The sequence below is a fragment of the Tyto alba genome, unplaced genomic scaffold (genome assembly GCF_018691265.1).
Source record: "Tyto alba isolate M040663 unplaced genomic scaffold, T.alba_DEE_v4.0 Super-Scaffold_20000042, whole genome shotgun sequence".
Lineage (NCBI taxonomy): Eukaryota > Metazoa > Chordata > Aves > Strigiformes > Tytonidae > Tyto > Tyto alba.
This window is the reverse complement of record NW_024881293.1, coordinates 2,443,526-2,461,552: the sequence shown is the minus strand read 5'-3', so window position 1 is coordinate 2,461,552 and position 18,027 is coordinate 2,443,526. Positions and strand designations below refer to the sequence as shown.

The window sequence follows — 18,027 nt, the reverse complement described above, 5'->3', positions numbered from 1 at the left end:
AACAGCGCCCAGCCGAAATCGCCACCGCGCCGGGCTGCGGCGCGGCTGCTCTCCCTCCCCGCGGCATTATCAGGTTAATGAGCCTGATCAGGGGTGATTTTAATTCAGCTGCAGATCTGATAATGCCAGACAAGGTCCAATCCAACTCGTCTTCATTAGCGGAGGATTTGGTGACAAGCAAGTGTCTCACATCCCCTTGCCTCTAATTACACCCGGTTTCATCCTTCATGTTATCTGCGTTACGGCTGCCAATTAACTTCCAAGCACAGTCAGCAGCCACTGCCTGCGATTTGCGAGTTGCAGGGGAAATTGCAGCTTCTTCCCCGTTTAAGGAGATGGACTCCAGCCAGACATGTGTCTGGCAAGCACCATATTCAAAGAGGAAAGCAGAAGAAAAAAAGACCAGAGAAGATGTCCCTTCATAGGCTAAACCACCGAGATCTGTAACACCAGGAAGGAGTTGAAACCCCGGGGAACCTTACTCATACTGTAAGGTCCATCGTCTCCATTCTGGCCACAAGCTGACTGGGGACGTCCAGGGGAAAAGCCACGATGCCTTCTGTTTCCTGAGCTCAGGCTCCTCTGGCTGCCTTGCTTGGATGCTGCCCCTTGGCACGAGAGAAGGGAATTGCCAGCGTTAGAGAGGGACTGGCAACAAAACCCACCGACTGATGAGCTCGGTCATCTCTGGGCATCCAGACCTAAGAGCAGAGCGTTTGCCTGGGCACGGGGAAGAGGCTCTTGCCACCGAGAGCCACAGACATGCCGCTAGGCTCAGCCACGGCCCTGGGTGTATAGATCTAGTGCTGAGATGAGCGGTGGCTTCGTCGGGTTTGCTCTGGGTGAGGTCTCTCAGGTGCCACCCTCCCTCCCAGGACAACGTTTCTCCCCTCCGCCCCCCCCCGTTACCCGTGTGGGTGTACTCGACGGCGGTGGGCAGGTAGGCGTTGGTGCTCAGGTCCACCGGCACGAACGCCGTGTACTTGCTGATGACGTTGCAGGCCTTGCTGGTGTGGACAGCGTTGACCTGGTACCGCCGCCCGGACCCTGCCACGTGAGAGACGCCGCGGCTAGAGCCCATGGGGGCTCCATCCCCCCTTCAGACCCAGTTCCCAGCCCCACCTCCATGCTTGGGCTCCATGCCCAGCAGGGACTGTACCCCTCGAAACTCTGCCTGCTGCCGCTTCTGCTCTTATTTTACATGCACAGCTGCATTTCGTGGAGCAGAAGCTTGACGAGACCCAGGGACACGTGCAGCCCAGAGCGGTGACATGCAGCCGCTGTTGGATCCTCTGAATTTGATGCCACCTCCCAGCTCCAGGTAACTGACTCCTTAAAAATAATCACCATCACCCAGCAGTGTGAAGCAGGGGAGCAGGAAGGAGCACGAGCTCGAGCGTGTTAACATGCAGCAAGGCTGCCGAACCAGGAGAAAAATGAAAGGGGGATGTCATTTGGGAACTACACAAGATATTTCACCGCTCCCTGCCCTTGTTTTAACCAGAGGGGCTGCTCAAGCTGCTGGAAATCCCCCCCGCCCCGAGGCAGAGCAGGGTCTGCCCGCAGGCAGCTCGCAGGCTGGCCAGGAGCCGCGCGTTACCGTGCTCGATCTCACACTCCTTCTCGGCGAGATGCTCGAAGTCCCGGATGACTGACTTGGCTGCCAGGTGGTGGAAGGTCTCGCTCCACAGGTCTGTGTCACCATCTCCCCGGCCCTCCTGCTCTCGGAAGAGAGGGCAGATATCAAAGGTGACTTCCCACTGCACGGGCTCGTTGCTCCTCAGCCCCTTCACCACCGCCTTGCAGAGGGTCCTGGGGGAGTGTGGGGAGCTGCGGGCAGCGCTGAAGTCGAAGTCCTGGGGCTCCCAGTCGGAGGAGGTCTCTGTTTCAAATGTGAAGGAAGGATGCTGGGCAGACTCTGCAGCGAGAGGAGAGGCAGGGAATTAATCACATCTGTGGGAGCTGAATTCCCCACTGTCACCTCGAAGCCGTAATTAATACTCCCTAGTTTTCACATGGTGGCACAGATGCAACGCCACCGAAACCCCGGCACGGAGAGATGAGGCTGGCCGTGCCCCCCTGTCTCCCCAGTTACCCAGATCCCCGGGGCTCCGGCTCCCCGATGAAGACCGCAGGCTCGTGTTGGCATCGAGGGGTCCCAAGCCCCTTCCCGGAGCCGTTTGCTGCTGCCGCCCATCCGGCACCGGCGGGGAGTCGGCGTCGTGGCAGAAGGACCCGCAGCTGCGGTGGAGCAGGGACGGCCGCCGGGCGCCCGTGCCACGGATCCTCGTGGCAGAGACAAGCGAGCTGGCTGCGAAGGACTGAGAGCAGAGCAAACGTTAGGGCTGGAGCCGGCGGGATGGCACGGACCTGCCCGGCCCCTTCCGATCCCCTCTGCCCCCTGCCCGATCCCGGCGCGGGCTGCCAGCCTGCAAACACGCAGATCCCCCTCTGCGCAGCCCCCGCTGGGATCCGGGCGCAGGCAGAGCCCTCCGTCAGACCCGCAGGGTGTCCCCAAGGCACCCCGGCCCCAGGGACCCCTCCCCCAGACACGCAGAAGGTGAAACATGAGTTTCATCCCTCCAGACATTTTAATGACTTCACTTGGGAACCAAAGAAGAGAGGCAGAAAGATCAAGGACCAGTTGCTTAGTAACGAAAGGAGAGAGAGGCACAGGGGATGGGGAGAAGAGAATTTTTATCTATTTTTTTTCTTTTTTTTTTTTTTTTCTTTATAAGACCATTTCTCCACTTTCAGGAGACATGAATCTCCCCTCCAGCACCTCTGGTGCCACATCCCGCATGGATGTCCCCTTCTGTGGCTAGCAGAGACACCGAGCTCTGGCTGTTTCTATCCCCATCCCCAGGGCTGTGGGAAGCAAGGTCCCCCCAAAACCGACAGACTCTCTGTCTTCCTAGCAAAACGCCAGTAAGGGACAGAGTGGTAAAAAGTGGTGGATCTCAGCGCTGGATGGAAAGATGCTTTCTCTGAGTGGCAGGCAAGAACGTGGCCTCCATCACCGCCTAAATTTCAATGTTCTATGAGACCACTAGCAAAAATGGGAAGCAGGCAGCTCCAGGAGCTACTTACCGAGCTAGGATTGAGATATTTAAAATCAAGCTGGTCACAGAAGCCCCTGCCAGACCCTTTCCATCCAAAACCTGCTCCTTCTCCTGTGCCAGCTCTCCTCCCAGCCAGAGGAAGCCAGCTGGGAACAGAGCTGGGGGTTTAAGCTGCCCATCGCAAGCGCTGACCTTTCCTTCCCAGCATGGCGCGTGTGGAGACGAGCTGAGGGCTCATGTTCACACCCCCCCCCCGAAAATGTCAAGCCCTGGGAGCCGGACTGGGAGCTGGGAGAGGCGCTGGGAGCCCTCCTAGCACGAGGGGTAGCAAAACCAGGCTGCAATTAATTAAGATGAGGATGCATGCTGTTAACCGTTTACTGCCCTCCAGAAGGGAGCCGTTTCCATTCCTGCCTTCACGCTGAGCATCCTGTGGGCAGGAGGATGCTCTGTGGACATTCGCCGTGCAGCCAAGGTCACGGGTACCCCTAAAACCTACCACTGGTTGCCCTTCGTCAAGCGATGCTGCTCACCACCCTCACTGCTGCAGCTGGAGGGCAGAGGCCTCATTCCTCCCTGCGGAGCACTGGCTCGTCTTCCCCTGTGCCCCCTCATCTCACCTCCAGCCCCCCTTCACCCAGCTGATCTCTAACCCGCAGCAGAAGAGAAATGAAAGCCCCAGGCATCCCACTCGGAGTTTCCATGGGAACAAAAGTGCTGCTGGTCCTCCCAGGCCTGCAGATGCTGATTTCAAAGCAGAGCATCCTGGCGATGTCAAGGACGGGAGAAAACCATCCCCACCCTTCCACAAATCAGTCGAAACACCTTCCTAAATTTCACCTGCTCTCTGCCGCAGGCAGGGGACATAACACTGCTCAGCAAATGCCTCCTCACACAGGTCCATAGCTCAGCCTGACGCTGGAGACAGGCTGTGGGTTCCAGCTAGAGCAGCGGGGGATCTGCTCTGGGACTTTCTTCTCCCCTGCAGGGCACGGATGTGCCACAGCCCTACGGAGAGTGCGTGGCACGGCCAGACTCTGGGGAAATAAGAAGGAAGCAGCAGCCTGGGGATCGGATGAGCAGCAAGGTGAAGCACAGGGCACTCGGAGGAAGGGGAGAGGCATGTAGCAAAGAAAAGCCGGGCTCCCGTGGGGAGGCACTGCTCTGGGATAGCAGGATGGCACCCTGCTCTCTGCTTGGCTTGTGTCCTACATGTTCGTGATGTGCTGCAGCACAAAGCATGGGTGTATATATATATGTGTGTGTGTGTGTGTATATATATATACACACACACACATATATATATATCTGTATATATCAGGACTAGCGCAAGCCAGGCTCTTTCCCTTATTCATCTGAGATTTTCCTGCTGCTGCACGCAGGCAAAGCCTCCCCGGGGGTCACGTACCTGGAAATCCACCTGCCAGGGCTCGGGGCTGACCTGCTGCAGGTCCTGCAGGTGGGTTTTCCGAAGGGGATTTTTCACCAAGGTGGTGCCGGGATCACTGGCCGTGGGCACCTTCTTGCAAGGCTCGTGGTTGGCAATTTGGGTGGTGCTGTACGCCCGTCTCCTGGAGGAAGCCTTCACGTCCATTCCTGCAAGGTGGGAGAGAGGATCAGCTCTGCTCCGGAGAGGGACCAGCCGGCACCATCCCCTCCTTGGCTCATGGTGGGTGGTGGGGTGCCCACCACTGTGGTGCTCCCAGGGCCAAGGGGGACGTGCTCAGCCCTGAGTGGTTTTAAGAAAAAGCAACTAAACCACAAAAGGAAATAAGAGCCTACACTCAAAACTCCTGGGGAGATTGGGAGAGCAGATTGGGGAGGTTTTGTCTGAGCAGTTTTCAGCCAGAAAAAACCTGACTGCATTTCCCCAAACCTCCCTGGAGAAGACAAAGGGTTTACTAATGAAATTTCATTAGCGCAGACATTCTGCTGTCAGAGCAAGAGTAAAATTTCATTTGGAAAGGCATGATTTGTCATTGCTTTTGATGAGGCTGGGGGGGATGTGCAGCACAGCTCCTCTCTGAATATAAGGGAAGGACACCCCATGAGTGGCAGAGGTTTCCTTGTCGCAGGGAAATGCAGCCAGGTCTGGGGCGCGACCAGCCGCTTCATGCCGTGTGTTGCTGACACAAACGCCCAGCCAAGCTGTGATGGCGAGGGGTGACACCCTGGGGACAGGGCTTTGGATCCATTCCCCACCTTCTCCTGACCTCGAACTGCAATGACAGGGCTTGCAGGGAAGCAATTGCTTCGCAGGTGCAGGGACAGTCTATCTGGGCTACCCTTTTGCTCACTCCTCTCCTTCTCTGCACACTGGAGGGCAGCTTGGGAAGCTTGTAAATAATTATGTGGCCAAAGCTAGAGCTCTTTTGAAAATCTCCAGGGAAGCCGGTTCTTCAGGGCTTCCCTTGATTTCCTGACAGGTTTGGATAAAACATCCAAACCAAATAGACTCGCTCAAGCCTCAGGAGATCTGTCATCCCTCCTGCAAACCCCTCTAGCTCTTTGCAGAGATACGGCTGAAGAGACTTATTTGTCAGACAAGCAAATTGGCAGAGCAGTGACAGAAGGCCTGATTAGAAAGACAGGGGCATCACATCCACGCTTGTACGGAGGAAAATCTGACCGGTGTCTGTGTCCAACTCTCCCCCAGGATCTCTGCCCACCGCCAGATGATCGGGGGCACGCTCGGCGGGGCAGCAGCCCTCCGAGTCTCTGGAGTGGTTCCAGCTCTCCACGCCTGCTCCCTCCTCCTGGGAGTGAAAGAAAACAGAGCTGCCCGACTCCTGGGAACGCATCATGCTGTAACGCCGCCTCTTGTCCTGCGGGAAAGCACAGAGAGGGACGAGGTCCCACCACCGCGTCCGTCAGCCGGCTCCCAGCCGAGAGGAGCCGCTGCTTGTGCACCAGCACCCTCATCCACCGAGCTCCCGTTTCGCCCCAGGGTCTCACCCGCCGTCTCCCTCGAGTGAGAAAGCAAGAGACACCTCCTGACCACGCACCAAGAGCCCCGCTGGCGCACGTGGACACCAACACCCGGGCTGGCCCCACCAGCCAACGCCGCGTGGACTCACGGATCGGGGGTTGGAGATGTACGGGGAGGTGTCGCAGATAACGCCGTAGCCGACCAGGCGGTCCCCAGGGAAGAGGCAACTGGTGCTGACGGGGGAAACCAAGACCTCGGTGCTCTCGGGAAAGACCCACTCCACGGACACGTCGCTCAGGACCGGCGCCATCGCCTTCTTCAGCGACTTGATCATCTGAGGCGGAAAGCAGGCAGTTTCTGCTCTATACAGCAACTGGATGCTGCATGCGCCACGGTGAACATGCCGTGTGTTGCAAGGAAGGGGAATATTTCCCCAAATAAATCCATCATCAGCTGATTCCTACCCTCTCCTGGCCTTAGATGGGAGCCTGCTCCCGCTTAGGCTGCTCAGACACCCACCCCAGCACCCCCAGCCCCTTAGCACGGTTATACCAAGGGCAGCAGAGCAGATATTGATGAAGCACGGGGCGGATCTCACACTACATGTTGCCAGCTCAGAGCAAGGCAGGAGCCTGTGGCCAGAGGTATCTTGCTCCAGTGCAAGGCAGCATCCCCTGCTCCCCCCCAGCACCTGGGAAAAGCGGTTGACCTCCACCTGTCCGAGCCCCAGCCCTGCCCCAAGCCCTGACACTGCTATTTTTGGTACAAGTCCTTGCTGGCACGAGGCACTGCTGGAGATCAGCAGTGCTCTGCTAATTACACATGTGGAGAAGACCAATACCCGTGAATATCTCACGGACAAACCTACCAGGGAGCCATCTACAAGAGCTTCCCTGCACACTGGTGGAAGCGAACACCAGGTTTAGAGGAAGAACAGCTCAAATGTTCTCCATTGTTCACTGCTTTTTCACAGGCTCAGGAAGACACACCAGGCTGTGTTTTATAAGGCCATTAATTGATGCTTCAGACTGCTGAAGGCACCAAGCTGCACAGCCTGCAAAGCTCTTTATTAATAGCTCTATAAAAAAAGCCCTCTCCCTTCACTGTCTTTGCTTTTAATTTACATCAGAAATGCTGATGCTGTTCTGTCTTAGAGAGGTTTTTGTGTGCTCCAGGTTCCTGCAGAGGGATGGACCGCTGAACTCTTTTTGAGATCAAGAACGTAAGAGCCACCTTTTCAGAGATATTTAGGAGCTAAAGACCCAATTCTCTCTGGGTTTAGTCATCCAGCGGATGACGGGCTAGGCACTGTGCTTTCACCAGGTGCCAGAGCCATTCTTATGCCGTATTTGAGGCACATCGGTTTACTCAGTCTTCACGGGGAGAGTGGAAATGAAAAGGCTCCCCTCTTTGCTTTAAAGCTGGCTTAATAGGCAAAGCTATCGCAGCATATTCCTTCCCCTCAAACCCCGGGCACTTCTCGCCTGAGCAACGCCAGGGCTGAGCCTGACTTCAAAACTAATTGGCTGCTTTGATGCGGGTTCCTCTGCCCGCGCCCGTGTCTGAGGCAGCAGCTCTACCTTTGAAGCCGAAGCTGCTGTATCGCGGCTATCGCTTCTCCCCATCCCCGCGCAGAGGGTAAACACACCCTCCCACTCCCTCTGACAGCCGGAGATGAAGATGCTCTTTCATCCCCTCCCGCTCGCCCACCTGCTGCCGAGTGGGAGTTGGAAAGGCAGCACCAGGATGGGGAATAAGCCCCGCCAGCGAGCCGCAGCCTCCCCGTCGCTGAAGCGGAGCGTCCTGAGAGCCCGACGAGGTGGTCCCCTGCGAGGGGGCAGCCGTACCTTGGGCTGCAGCCTCTCGCCCTCCGCCAGGAACTCGGCGGTGCCCCTGGACACGGCAGCCAGCCCCCGAACCAGTCTCCTGCAGGCATTTGGCCCGATGCCGAAGCTGTAGCACCTGCGAAGGGACAGAGAGTGGCAGGATCCGGGGGACAAGCCACCCCAACCCCCAGCCCCACGCAGCACCCACTCCCTGCAGGCAGAAGAGCCTCTCCCAGCTTTATCCCAGTGCTATGCAGCAGTCCAGCACGTCCAGAGGAAAATAAACCAGCTCCTCATTTAGCTGGCTGGCAGGAGGGTTGGGAACCACCAGCCCCCTCGTCTCAGCAGACCTCAAATCCTTTCCCCGAAGAGCAGCCTTCAGCTGCGACGCTCAGGGGCTTCCCAGCAGGACCCCAAGCCCTTGCCTCCTCTGCAAACACAAACAAGCTGCTTTGCTGCCAGTTCAGCTCTTTTCCCTGCTGAGTGCCCGTGGTCAATAGCACTAAAGACCCAGCAATTATCTCTGCTCACAATTAAAATAAACGTTTTCCCAAGGAAGGAGGAACCAGCCAGGAGGAGGCTGCTCCCCTGACTCCCAGCTCGATGAGTCAGGGTTTGGTTTTGGCTGAAGGCTGCAAACCCAGAGCTGAGCTGGAGCCTGGGCCGGGAGGGCAGGAGTGAGCAGTGCCTGGCGGGGATGGATGCGGTAGGAAGCCAGGAGGGATGGGGATGGGGGGGATACGGCGTTCAGCCAGGGCAGGGGGATAGCTGAGGAAGAAACCACCTTCAGCAGCAAACTGCATCTGCACGAGGGGCTTGTGTCTTAGAGGTTTTTAACCCCCTCCCCCCCCAGCTGGCTGCAGATCTTAGGTCAGCCTCACACCCTCTTAAATAAGGCTCTGATCTTCTTTTGAGACAGGGCCACACACACGACTCGGCGGTGTGCTGGGCACTGCCTTCCAGGGTCACCCGAGACCACACTCTAACCCCGACTGCGTTTAGCCCACCCCCATGCCTCTGTAAGAGTGAGGGATGGGTTGCCCTATACAGCTGGGAAACAGTCAGACCTCCATATAGTAAACGAACCACAGAGAAGCTTCCCTAATAAGCCCTGAAGTCTGAGGGATGGCAGAGGAATAAGGTTTCCTTACATTTTTCTTATGATGTTTCATGCCCCTTGGAGAGGCAGAGGAGAAACCAGACCAGCCTGTCGTCATGGCTGGGGAAGCAGGCTGGGAGCTCGATGCACAAATTAGCTGCTTTTTACATTGCTCTCTTTCAGCATATTCAATTCTGCACAGCCCCATCCTGGAAGCAGCTGGGGCCAGACCCAGATGTGCTTTAAAAAAATTTAAAAAAATAAAAAATAAAAAAAAAAACAGCAAGGAAGATTGTTTGTGTGTCAATCTCTCCTAGCAGGAAGCATCAGACGAGAGCCTGTGAAGTTGTCAGCCCAATTATCCTGCTTTTGATTGTTTAAAAAGCATCTGAACTTCTGGGATCTGTTCCAAACCCTTTGAGGTTCTCCCATGGCTCATACCAGCAATCCCTCCTGCCTCTCTCTCTGAAGCGGGGATGTCTGCGGGATGGAGCCGTGCTGAAGGAGAAGCACGGCCCCCGCCGTGCCGGGGTTTTGCCTCCGTACCTGGTGGAGCAGGAGTGGTTTCGCAGCAGCTCCAACACCTTCCCCGTGTTGCTGATGGCCCCATCCGTCAGCAGAAAGAGCAGTCGGGGGTGGCCCCTGTGGATGGGCTGCCGAATCACCCACTTCAAAGGCGAGAAGATGTTGGTGGCACCCATATCGGCCCGGATCCTCTTGATGCTCTCGCAGGCGATGGCCAGGCTCTCCTGCCCGAAGGAGCAGCGGAATTATCAGCCTCCACTCCAGCACCCTGCGAGCACCAGGGGGAAGGGGCAGGGGGGTCCCCCTTCACCCACCTCACAGTAAATCTGACTGGTGGGAAAGAGGGTCTTGAAGGTGGATCCAAACCCAATGACATTGAAGAGGCACGCTGGCATCAGGCTCTTGAGAATGACCAAGAGGGCATCCTAGGGGTGGAAAGCAAGCAGACATCAGGCACACTGGGTCCCTCCCTGGTTGCCCCAGTTCCACCAGTAAGAGCTCTGCCCAGACCCTACCTTGCCATCACACCTTATTCCCACCTGCATTTGGCTGCGTGCGTTTGATATTAAAAACAACGGCTTCTTTCACATGCACTGCACCGAGAAAGCACTCTGCATATTACTCTGCTCTCTCCAAAGTCCCTTAATGACATTTGGGTCCCAGAGCAGTGAGGAAAATGGGGACCCTTCAAAAAAAAAAAAAAAAAGAGCTGAACAAATTTTTCTGTTTGTTTTTAACTGATTAAATTTGTGCTTGCAATACGGTACTGCAGCACAGAGCTAGTGGGTGAGAAGCAGAGTGTGAAATTGAGAAGTGCGACACGCAATGCATTTCAATGTCCAAACTTGCAGAAAATAAACAAACAGCTTAAAGTTACACAAAAGGAAAAGCCTCCCCCATCCCCAATTCTCTTGTATTCATAGCTGGCATCAATTAAAATAACTGGGAGAGACAGTTTTAAGCTATTTTCTTTACCAGAGGTGGTTATCTAACTTGTCTATTCCTGGTCTTTACATAAGGGAAGCACAATTTAAATTGTCTCAGGCATCTGTGATGGCCGTGGACAACTCCAGGACAGAGCTGGTGTTAGCAGCAACTGGGCAAGAGCTACCCAAGGAGCTCTGGAGCTTGCAGGGGCAGCAGGAGCAATTAGCGTGGCAGGGGAGGGAGGCCAATTTAAAGCAAAGTGCTGGCAGCGTTTCAGGAGCTTTGTGCTTTCTGTTTATATGCTGATAAAGGCAGACTCCTGCCAGTCTGCCTAGAGCAGCAGAAACCCTAGAGCCAGCCCCAAGAGAAGAGCTGCCAAGGTCAAAGGAGCAAGAGCGGCCTCCTTGCTTTGTCATACGAGGTGGCAAAGACCCGAGGAACCGCAGCGGGGGCGGCTGGGTGCTGGAGCTGCGTGTGGAGAACCCCCCTCCCGGGACCGGCCGCAGGGAGCCAGGGTGCAGGTCAGCCCAGGTCCCAGCCCCTGCGAGACTCAGCAGCGAGGCAGAGCCAGAGCACTGAAAATCAGTGCAATAATGTACGAGAACAGGGCTGCCCTTTAACAGGCACCAGAGCGCTTTAAACCAAGCTGTTATCTCAAACCTACGAGGATATATTTATACCGCTGCTTCCCAGATGGCTCCTGGGACGCCGGCTCTTCCAAATCTCAACGCCGACATCCCATCTCGGAACTAATTACAAGGGAAAAAAAATACCAAATATCCAAATATTTCTGTTAAAGCACTTCCCAAAGTGGGCAAGCGATGCCTGCTTTCTGTTTCAGCAAGCAGAAAGATTTATTGCTTCTTGTGGTAAATATTGATCTTGATCCTGTTGCACTCAATACGTATATGGCAACTCAGTAAGGAGAGATGTTTGCCTCCAGAGAAGTCAATTCCCAGTTATTAGCCTAGTTTTCCCAGAAAACCCACCCGATGCGGGCACCGCCATAAGCTTGGCTCTTCTCCCCGGCTGCACCAGGTCGGGAAATTTAAACCCCTGAACTTTCCACCCCAGGCACTTTGGCCGAGCGCCCTCCTGCTCGGCAGCGAACCGCGTCCTCCCGGCTGCACCAGCCAGCCCGCGCCGGACCGGGACCATCCCCTCCCCGTTGCATCTCTGCCGGCACCACCGCTCTGCAGCTCAGCTTTCCCCCCGCGCCCGCCCCAGCCCTGCCTCACCCAGCAGGCTGGGCACGGTGCAAATGTCCCCGTCAAGCGTAACCCACCCAAACCCACTAGGAACCGCCCCTGCCACGAGGTCGCTGATATTTGCAGGTCATAAACAAGGATGGGGGACTCAAAAGAGAGACAGGGGTTTTCTCCCTTGAGGTGTCTCCTCCAAAATCTCCAGTATCTCCCTAAAAATATTATTCCAGGAGGGGAACTGCCTTTTTCCTGGTTTTACAGCCCTCCTGTGGATGGGATTTCCAGCTCAGGACCTCTCGGAGAAGCGCTCTGTCCCTGCAGGGTCCCCGTCCCCATGGGACAAACCAGCCTCCACGGAGGCTGCAGAGACTGCGGCGCCCAAACCCGGCCACGCTGTGAGTCGGAAAACAAAAATCTGGTCTGGGGCAGAGCGGCCTCCCGATTCCCAGGCTCCGAAATGAGGGAAGGGGGCTACAACCTCAGAGACATCCGAGCCCCTTCGGTGGATGCAGGGGCAAGGGGACAGCCTCCCCATCCCAGGGGTCCTGTTGGAGCCATCCTCAGGCTCCTCAGCATCCCCATCCTTGTTGCGGGAGGTGGCCGTCCTCCTCCGGCAGTTCCCATGGAAACCGGAGACAGATGAGTAAGGAGATGGGCTAGAAGATGCTCCCTGCTGCTCGCCCTGGGCGGCGAGTCCTGCAGGAGTGGGGTGCAGCCGTACCCAGGGGGACATTTGAGTCCAAATCCGGGTGGCACTTGTGATAGGAAAGGGTGTGAGCAGGACACCCGGGGACACATTGGTTTGATGAATCTCTCAGGCATCCAAACGCAGCTGAACCCCTCAGATGAAGCTTGCCTCTGCAATTCCCTTGCTGTCCTCAAGCAAAGTGCACGGGGCAGCACAGCCCCACACCCTGCTCAGGAGGATGAGATATTCCTTAAGCTACTGGGGCTCAGCTGACCCCAAAAATCAAGACAGAAACTATCCAAAGAAAGGTTTTGCCAGAGACCACAGCTTCTCACCTAGACTGGCCAGCTGGACACCCACCTGGCCTCCAAAGCGCCTTAGGCAGGGATAACGATAATTAAATAGTACACTGGGGGGATTTTGCCTTTGATGAACAGAGTGGTGCCCAGTGGGCTCAAGGCAGGAACCTCTCCAGACCCTCTGAGCAGCAGGACAAAGCCAAACCCAGCTCTCATGGGGCAACCTGCAGCTGGGCAAGAGTCATACCTGACCAGGGAACCTCAGATCCACAAAATACCATGACAAGGCCTGTCTGCAGCCCTTTTTTTATCCAGAGGTCTCAGCACACCTCTCACAATCCTCCACTGAAGTGTTCATTTGTGTTCGAAAAGGGGGTGCATCATGTTCAAACAACTTCTCTGGGTGCACAGAGGTGCCTGTCAGCAAAATGCCTCCTGACACACGGTCTGCGCGTTGCCCTGAGGGGTCCCCTTGGGGCTCCCTGGAGGTCTCCCACCTAGGCAGCCAACACCCCAAGCCCTCCCGAGGACAGGGAGAACTGGAGAAGGGATGCACAAGACATACACACCAGCAAGAGGGGGAAAGAAAACAATCTTTGCGTTTTATGTGCTGATAGAAAGAAGAGGAACGGAAGGAGGGGAGTGTCAGCTTCGCTGCAGGTACCAAACAAGCCACACGGTTGAGATGACTAAAGCTACAGCATATAATTACCCCCCATCCCCTCATAATGAACACTCATCAGCGCTCAGCAACCCCCACTGCTCTCTAATATTCATCCCTTGTTGGCATCCAGGCACTTCCCCTCCTTCGTGGTACCTTGACGCGGCTGATGTTCACGTCGCTCATGCTTCTGCTGCGGTCTATGAGGAAGATAAACTCGCCCTGGGCTTTCTGGAGGTCTGGCTGGACGGTCCTCAAGTCAGGGCAGAAGTTGAGCATGATGACAGGGTGGTGGGGGATGTCCTTGTTCAGTCGCTTCCTGATGATTTCTGTCTGCAAGAAAGAAAGAGAGAACTCGAGAGGTTGATTTTTCTTCCCCTTTTCACTTCGAGGGGAGTCGGAGCAAGGCTGCATGCCCAAAGATGTAAGGCCGTGGCCTTTTGTGGGCTTGTTTTGACCTCAGTGGTGACAACACCTGAGCTCAGGCTGTGCTGCAGGTTGTCCTGTCCTGTCCTGCCCTGTGGAGCTGCTCTGTGGGTGGACGGGACTCCTGCCCCTTCCCAGCCTGGGGGGAAAAAGGCTGGCAGAAAGCCCAAACCAGAGACCCCTGGCACACATAGATGAGAGCCTGGAGGAGAAATTAAAAGATCTGGCCCTACACAGCACCTTGCAAAACTGATTCCCCAAACATTTCATTAGATCTCTCCCAAAAATGTGGTTCATTAATGCAGTTTAGTATCACACTGAGGAAGACCAGAGGTTTTGTCCATGGTCACTCAATAACGAAGGGAGAGAAACAGCCCTCAGCACGCTGTATTCACTGCCTCGATTCATTCCTGCCACCTCTGGTTTGCTGTTTTTTCTGCCCATTTCTTTTATCATTTTTCTTTGTATGGATTGAAACACTTTGGGAAGCCGAACCGGTCACTCAGGACATCATTCGATAGGAACCCGCATGATATATGTCTCTGCACTGCACATAGCTCCAATGGCGCTCTGCATTTTCCCTCATTCTATTTCAAGCATCAATCTTAATTTAAAACATGATAAAATTAAACCGGAAAAAAAAACCTCTCGCGATGGGTTTCTCATCTGCTGCTCTGTGTGTATGAAGCAGTCCCGGGTTCACGGTCCCAGCCGCGGTGAATCAGCGCATCGCTGCTTTCCAGGCAGCTCTGGGACCCCACATCAGCACGGCCCAGGGCCTTTCAGCCCCGGGTCTGCACCGTGGAAACAAGTTCCACAATAAGCAGCTTGGTCCTCAGGGGCTTCGTTTGCCTTTTTTTTTTTTTTTTCCCCTCTTTCAAAGGCTGCTGTTTCTTGCTGGTTTCATCGGGAGTAAACCCAGACCCCAAATAACCAGGCTTGTTTTCTCCAGCCGTGAGTCATATTCCTAGATCTACGAGCTAAGAACCAGCCGTTATTTTACATAACTCACTAAACTCAAGAGACCCTGCGGATCAACACGTACACACGAGCTTCGCTTTGGGCTGCGCTGCCTGAGTGCTGCTTCTCTGACCCCTGTGAAAAGACGGTTCCCATTCACAGGAACAAGCACCTCGCTGCCAGCCCAGCTCTCGCTCATCCTCCTGCATGTCACTCTCACACTTTGGAGTATAAACGAATCAGTCATGGGGAACTGGAAAGGCTTTTTCCATCCCCTTTTTCCTTCATTATTTTGTTTAAGATCTTTCCCAGCACAGATGTTTATCGGAGTCCAGACTAGAGGGATCCTTGCTGCCTCTCTGTCCAAGGACCAAAGTGTGGCCCCAGACCCACCCGCAGCACTCCCTGGGATGCTCTTGGGGTCCCAACGCACAAAATCCTCGCGTGATCAGGATGAGCCCATAACCTGGATTTCCCACGGATTTCAGAGTGAATTTTACAGGCAAGCCTTCAGTAAACAGTCTCAGAGCTGCTGCTACAGATCAGCTAGAGAAGCAAGTATCTCATCCGCACTGCCTCTTCTAACCTCCGCTCCCCTCCGTTCCCCTTCATCCGTTATCCAATTACAGTAAACTAATCAGATCTTGTCGACCAAGAGTTGACTCCAGTGTGCACTCGTCCCCACCACTCTGCTAGCTGACGGGCATCCAAGGCTTTTGCATAACAAACTGAAGGAGCATAATTAATTATCGTTTACTGCTGAAATTTCTGGGCTAATTTAATTTAAGCTGAGAAGTGCCCAGTGTCATGAGCAGCAGCAATTCTAGTCCATAATCTACCCCAGAAATTCAGGGCATTTCCTCTGCTTCTTGCCCTTCTCCGTGCAGTTGCTTCCCTGGGGCAAAGCAGTGGGTTTCCTGCAGGGAAATGTCTCCGGAATGATCCCCCCCTAGATAATTTGACGTGCTAAAGACAGAAATAATTAGAGAGCCATCTGAGCCGTAGCGTGGGAGTTTCATTTCGTTCCACCTGCCGCACGCTGAACACAATTAGAGGAGACGCCTGCCGTGCGAGCAAGCGCAGTCCTGATCCCTGCGTCGCGCTGCAAGAGGAAGCGGCGGGCAGAAGGAAAGAGGAGAGGGTTGACGTGGCTCCGGTGGAAGGAGAAATCACTGCAGAGCAGGGAGGCACCTCTGCAGCAGGGTCGGGACGTCTGCCAAGCGGGCGCCCGGGCTCAGACACGTGGAGGATGAGTTGAAGGGGAAAGGAGCGTCCCCGGTCGCAGACGAGAACAGCGGTGCGTGCCAAACGGGGAGCTGCCACAGTAAGCCCGGGGCTGTGCTTACCCAAGCGCGGCCTCAGGTGAAGATGCCCACCCTGGAAACTCAGGGGGCTCGGACCAGTCCCCTCCACTGACCCCAGGCACACTGATGTGGCAGCTCAGAAGTGCGAGGCTGTCACTCATCACTTCAGAATTGCTGAAAAACGAGGCGCAAATCCCAGAGCAGATCTTTTTTCAATCTGCCGATCAGCAGAACAAAGAGAAGTTTCTCCTACCTTGTCTTCAGCTCAGCTCATTATTCCAAGCAAAATCACTTATTTCTCTCTGACAGCTATCCAGAAATGGTAAACATTTACTAAGCAATTAAAAGAATATTTTATTCTGTGTCACTGCAATAATTATAACACCCTTAATGCTATAACAATGCACCTATCTAATTATGCTATGCTAGACTAGTACTAATTATACACACAATAACCATCTCACAGCTTCTTCCACACTCAGTTTATCAGAAGCGCTGCCGAATCTTCCCCTCTTCCTCCACATAAGCCCCTCTCCGAGGGAGGATGCTGCAGAGCTTATCAGGCCACTGTAATATCTGGTACTGCAAGCAAGCAAGCAATCATTCACTTGCACAGCTCCAGTCCGAGGGAAAGCCTCAGCTAACACCTGCAGCTTTTGCTTCTCACCTTTTTCTCAGCACTGGGGTCTTTCTTAGTGCCTTTAATGAAATCATTCTTCCCCTTCAGGTGTCGTTCATACTCTGCAGGTGTCATATCACCTTCTTCCATTAAGACGTGAGGCATGTGGGGCTCTGGAAATGCAGAGAATCGGGTGAAGAACAGCCTTAGCTAAACTTCAGGTTTGGCAGAGATGCAGGCACCCTCGGTTGTGAAAACAGAGCATTATCTCTGAGCCTGGGCAGCGGGGGCAACCTTGAGAGGGTCCGGGATTATCTCCTCGCAAGCCTAACTCCTGACAGTACTCGCAAAGGCAGAGCTCACCCAGCTGTCCCCAGCACGCCGGGGGCGAGGTCTGCAGAGAGGCAGCAGAGCCCCCCACCTACCACTGGGATGGATCAAGATCTCCACGGGTCTGTCGAAGGTGTGTTTGTTGGCCAGCGTGATCACGATGCTCTTGGCCGAGCGGGCGGAGGGGTCGGCGTCTGCTCGGATCTCGTGCGTAGGGCTCTCAACGCCTGCCCGGGGGAACCGAGGTGCGGTTAGGGACTGAGGTCGGGGAAGACCAGGGAGAGGGGACAGCAAGGGACGATGGCAGAGGACAGGAACCGAGTGGACTGTGCAACGCCTCTGCTGTATCAACACCCCACATCAACATCAGCGCTGCGCTGGGAAACCCACTTGCCAAAAGAGACTCCACACCGGGGAGGCAGGGGAGGAGGAAGAGTGTGGATGTTGCCTTGAGGTGGTGATAAAACAGCCTGGCGCTCCTACCTGCCAGCAAGCACGGCCCCCGGATCTCCAGGTGGAAGCTGAACTCGTACTCGAAGGGGTTGGTGGCCTCGCTCTCCAGCAGCTGAGCCAGGCAGAACCTGCTCCCTCGCTCCACGCTCCCCGATCCGCCGTAGTGCTTCTCCCTGCCCATGAGATAAACCCCAGTCAACCCTCTGCCCACCTTCTACCCCCCCCGGCACTGCAGATCAGCTGGAGGTAAAGCCTGCAGCCGCTCTCCAGCCTCCCGCAGCAACAGCAGGCTTCTGCTCGGCCAGTCCTGCATCCCCCCAGGTCAGTCCCAGCCAGAGCCCATCCCGTGGGTTTTCGTACGTTCGGAGCTGGTGGCTGGAAAGGCTGCTGGCACTCTCCAGGCTGGGCTGGGGAACCCTGGGGACACACACAGCTGGCAGAAGGACCCTCACGGCCCCACTGGGCAGTGTCTGCAGCTCGGAGGAGGTGCTGATGAAGATGGAGATGCTTTCCAGGGGAGGAATCATGCCTAGGTTCGCCACAAAGACAATCCTCTCCAAGTCCTCATCCATCATGATCCTTCCTGCGCAGAGAGGAGACCACACCAGGGAGACGTGGTGTCACAACCATGGAAAATGCTCCTCCCTGGGCCTCCCATGACCATCCCAGCCCTGGACCGAAAGCCTAAATCAGCCCTCACCGCACACATCAGCC

General features: G+C 55.3%; 1 protein-coding gene across 6 annotated transcripts in view; it reads right to left on the bottom strand.

The window, feature by feature from the left end:
* Nucleotides 1–18,027, bottom strand: part of VWA5B1 (von Willebrand factor A domain containing 5B1) — a 30,835-nt gene that overhangs the window by 4,821 nt on the left and 7,987 nt on the right. For 4 of the 6 annotated variants that reach the window (XM_032986626.2, XM_042794165.1, XM_032986628.2 and 1 more), the window contains 15 exons: nt 17,674–17,896; nt 17,344–17,486; nt 16,956–17,087; nt 16,579–16,703; nt 13,378–13,554; nt 9,756–9,866; nt 9,463–9,665; nt 7,839–7,953; nt 6,140–6,325; nt 5,692–5,887; nt 4,471–4,658; nt 2,096–2,321; nt 1,601–1,918; nt 910–1,047; nt 483–608 (listed from right to left, as the gene is read on the bottom strand). In XM_032986626.2, the coding sequence (XP_032842517.2) occupies nt 483–608; nt 910–1,047; nt 1,601–1,918; nt 2,096–2,321; nt 4,471–4,658; nt 5,692–5,887; nt 6,140–6,325; nt 7,839–7,953; nt 9,463–9,665; nt 9,756–9,866; nt 13,378–13,554; nt 16,579–16,703; nt 16,956–17,087; nt 17,344–17,486; nt 17,674–17,896 (2,607 nt within the window). The remainder of the gene's footprint in view (nt 1–482; nt 609–909; nt 1,048–1,600; nt 1,919–2,095; nt 2,322–4,470; nt 4,659–5,691; nt 5,888–6,139; nt 6,326–7,838; nt 7,954–9,462; nt 9,666–9,755; nt 9,867–13,377; nt 13,555–16,578; nt 16,704–16,955; nt 17,088–17,343; nt 17,487–17,673; nt 17,897–18,027) is intronic. The other 2 variants (XM_042794166.1, XM_032986630.2) reach the window with 2 other exon arrangements.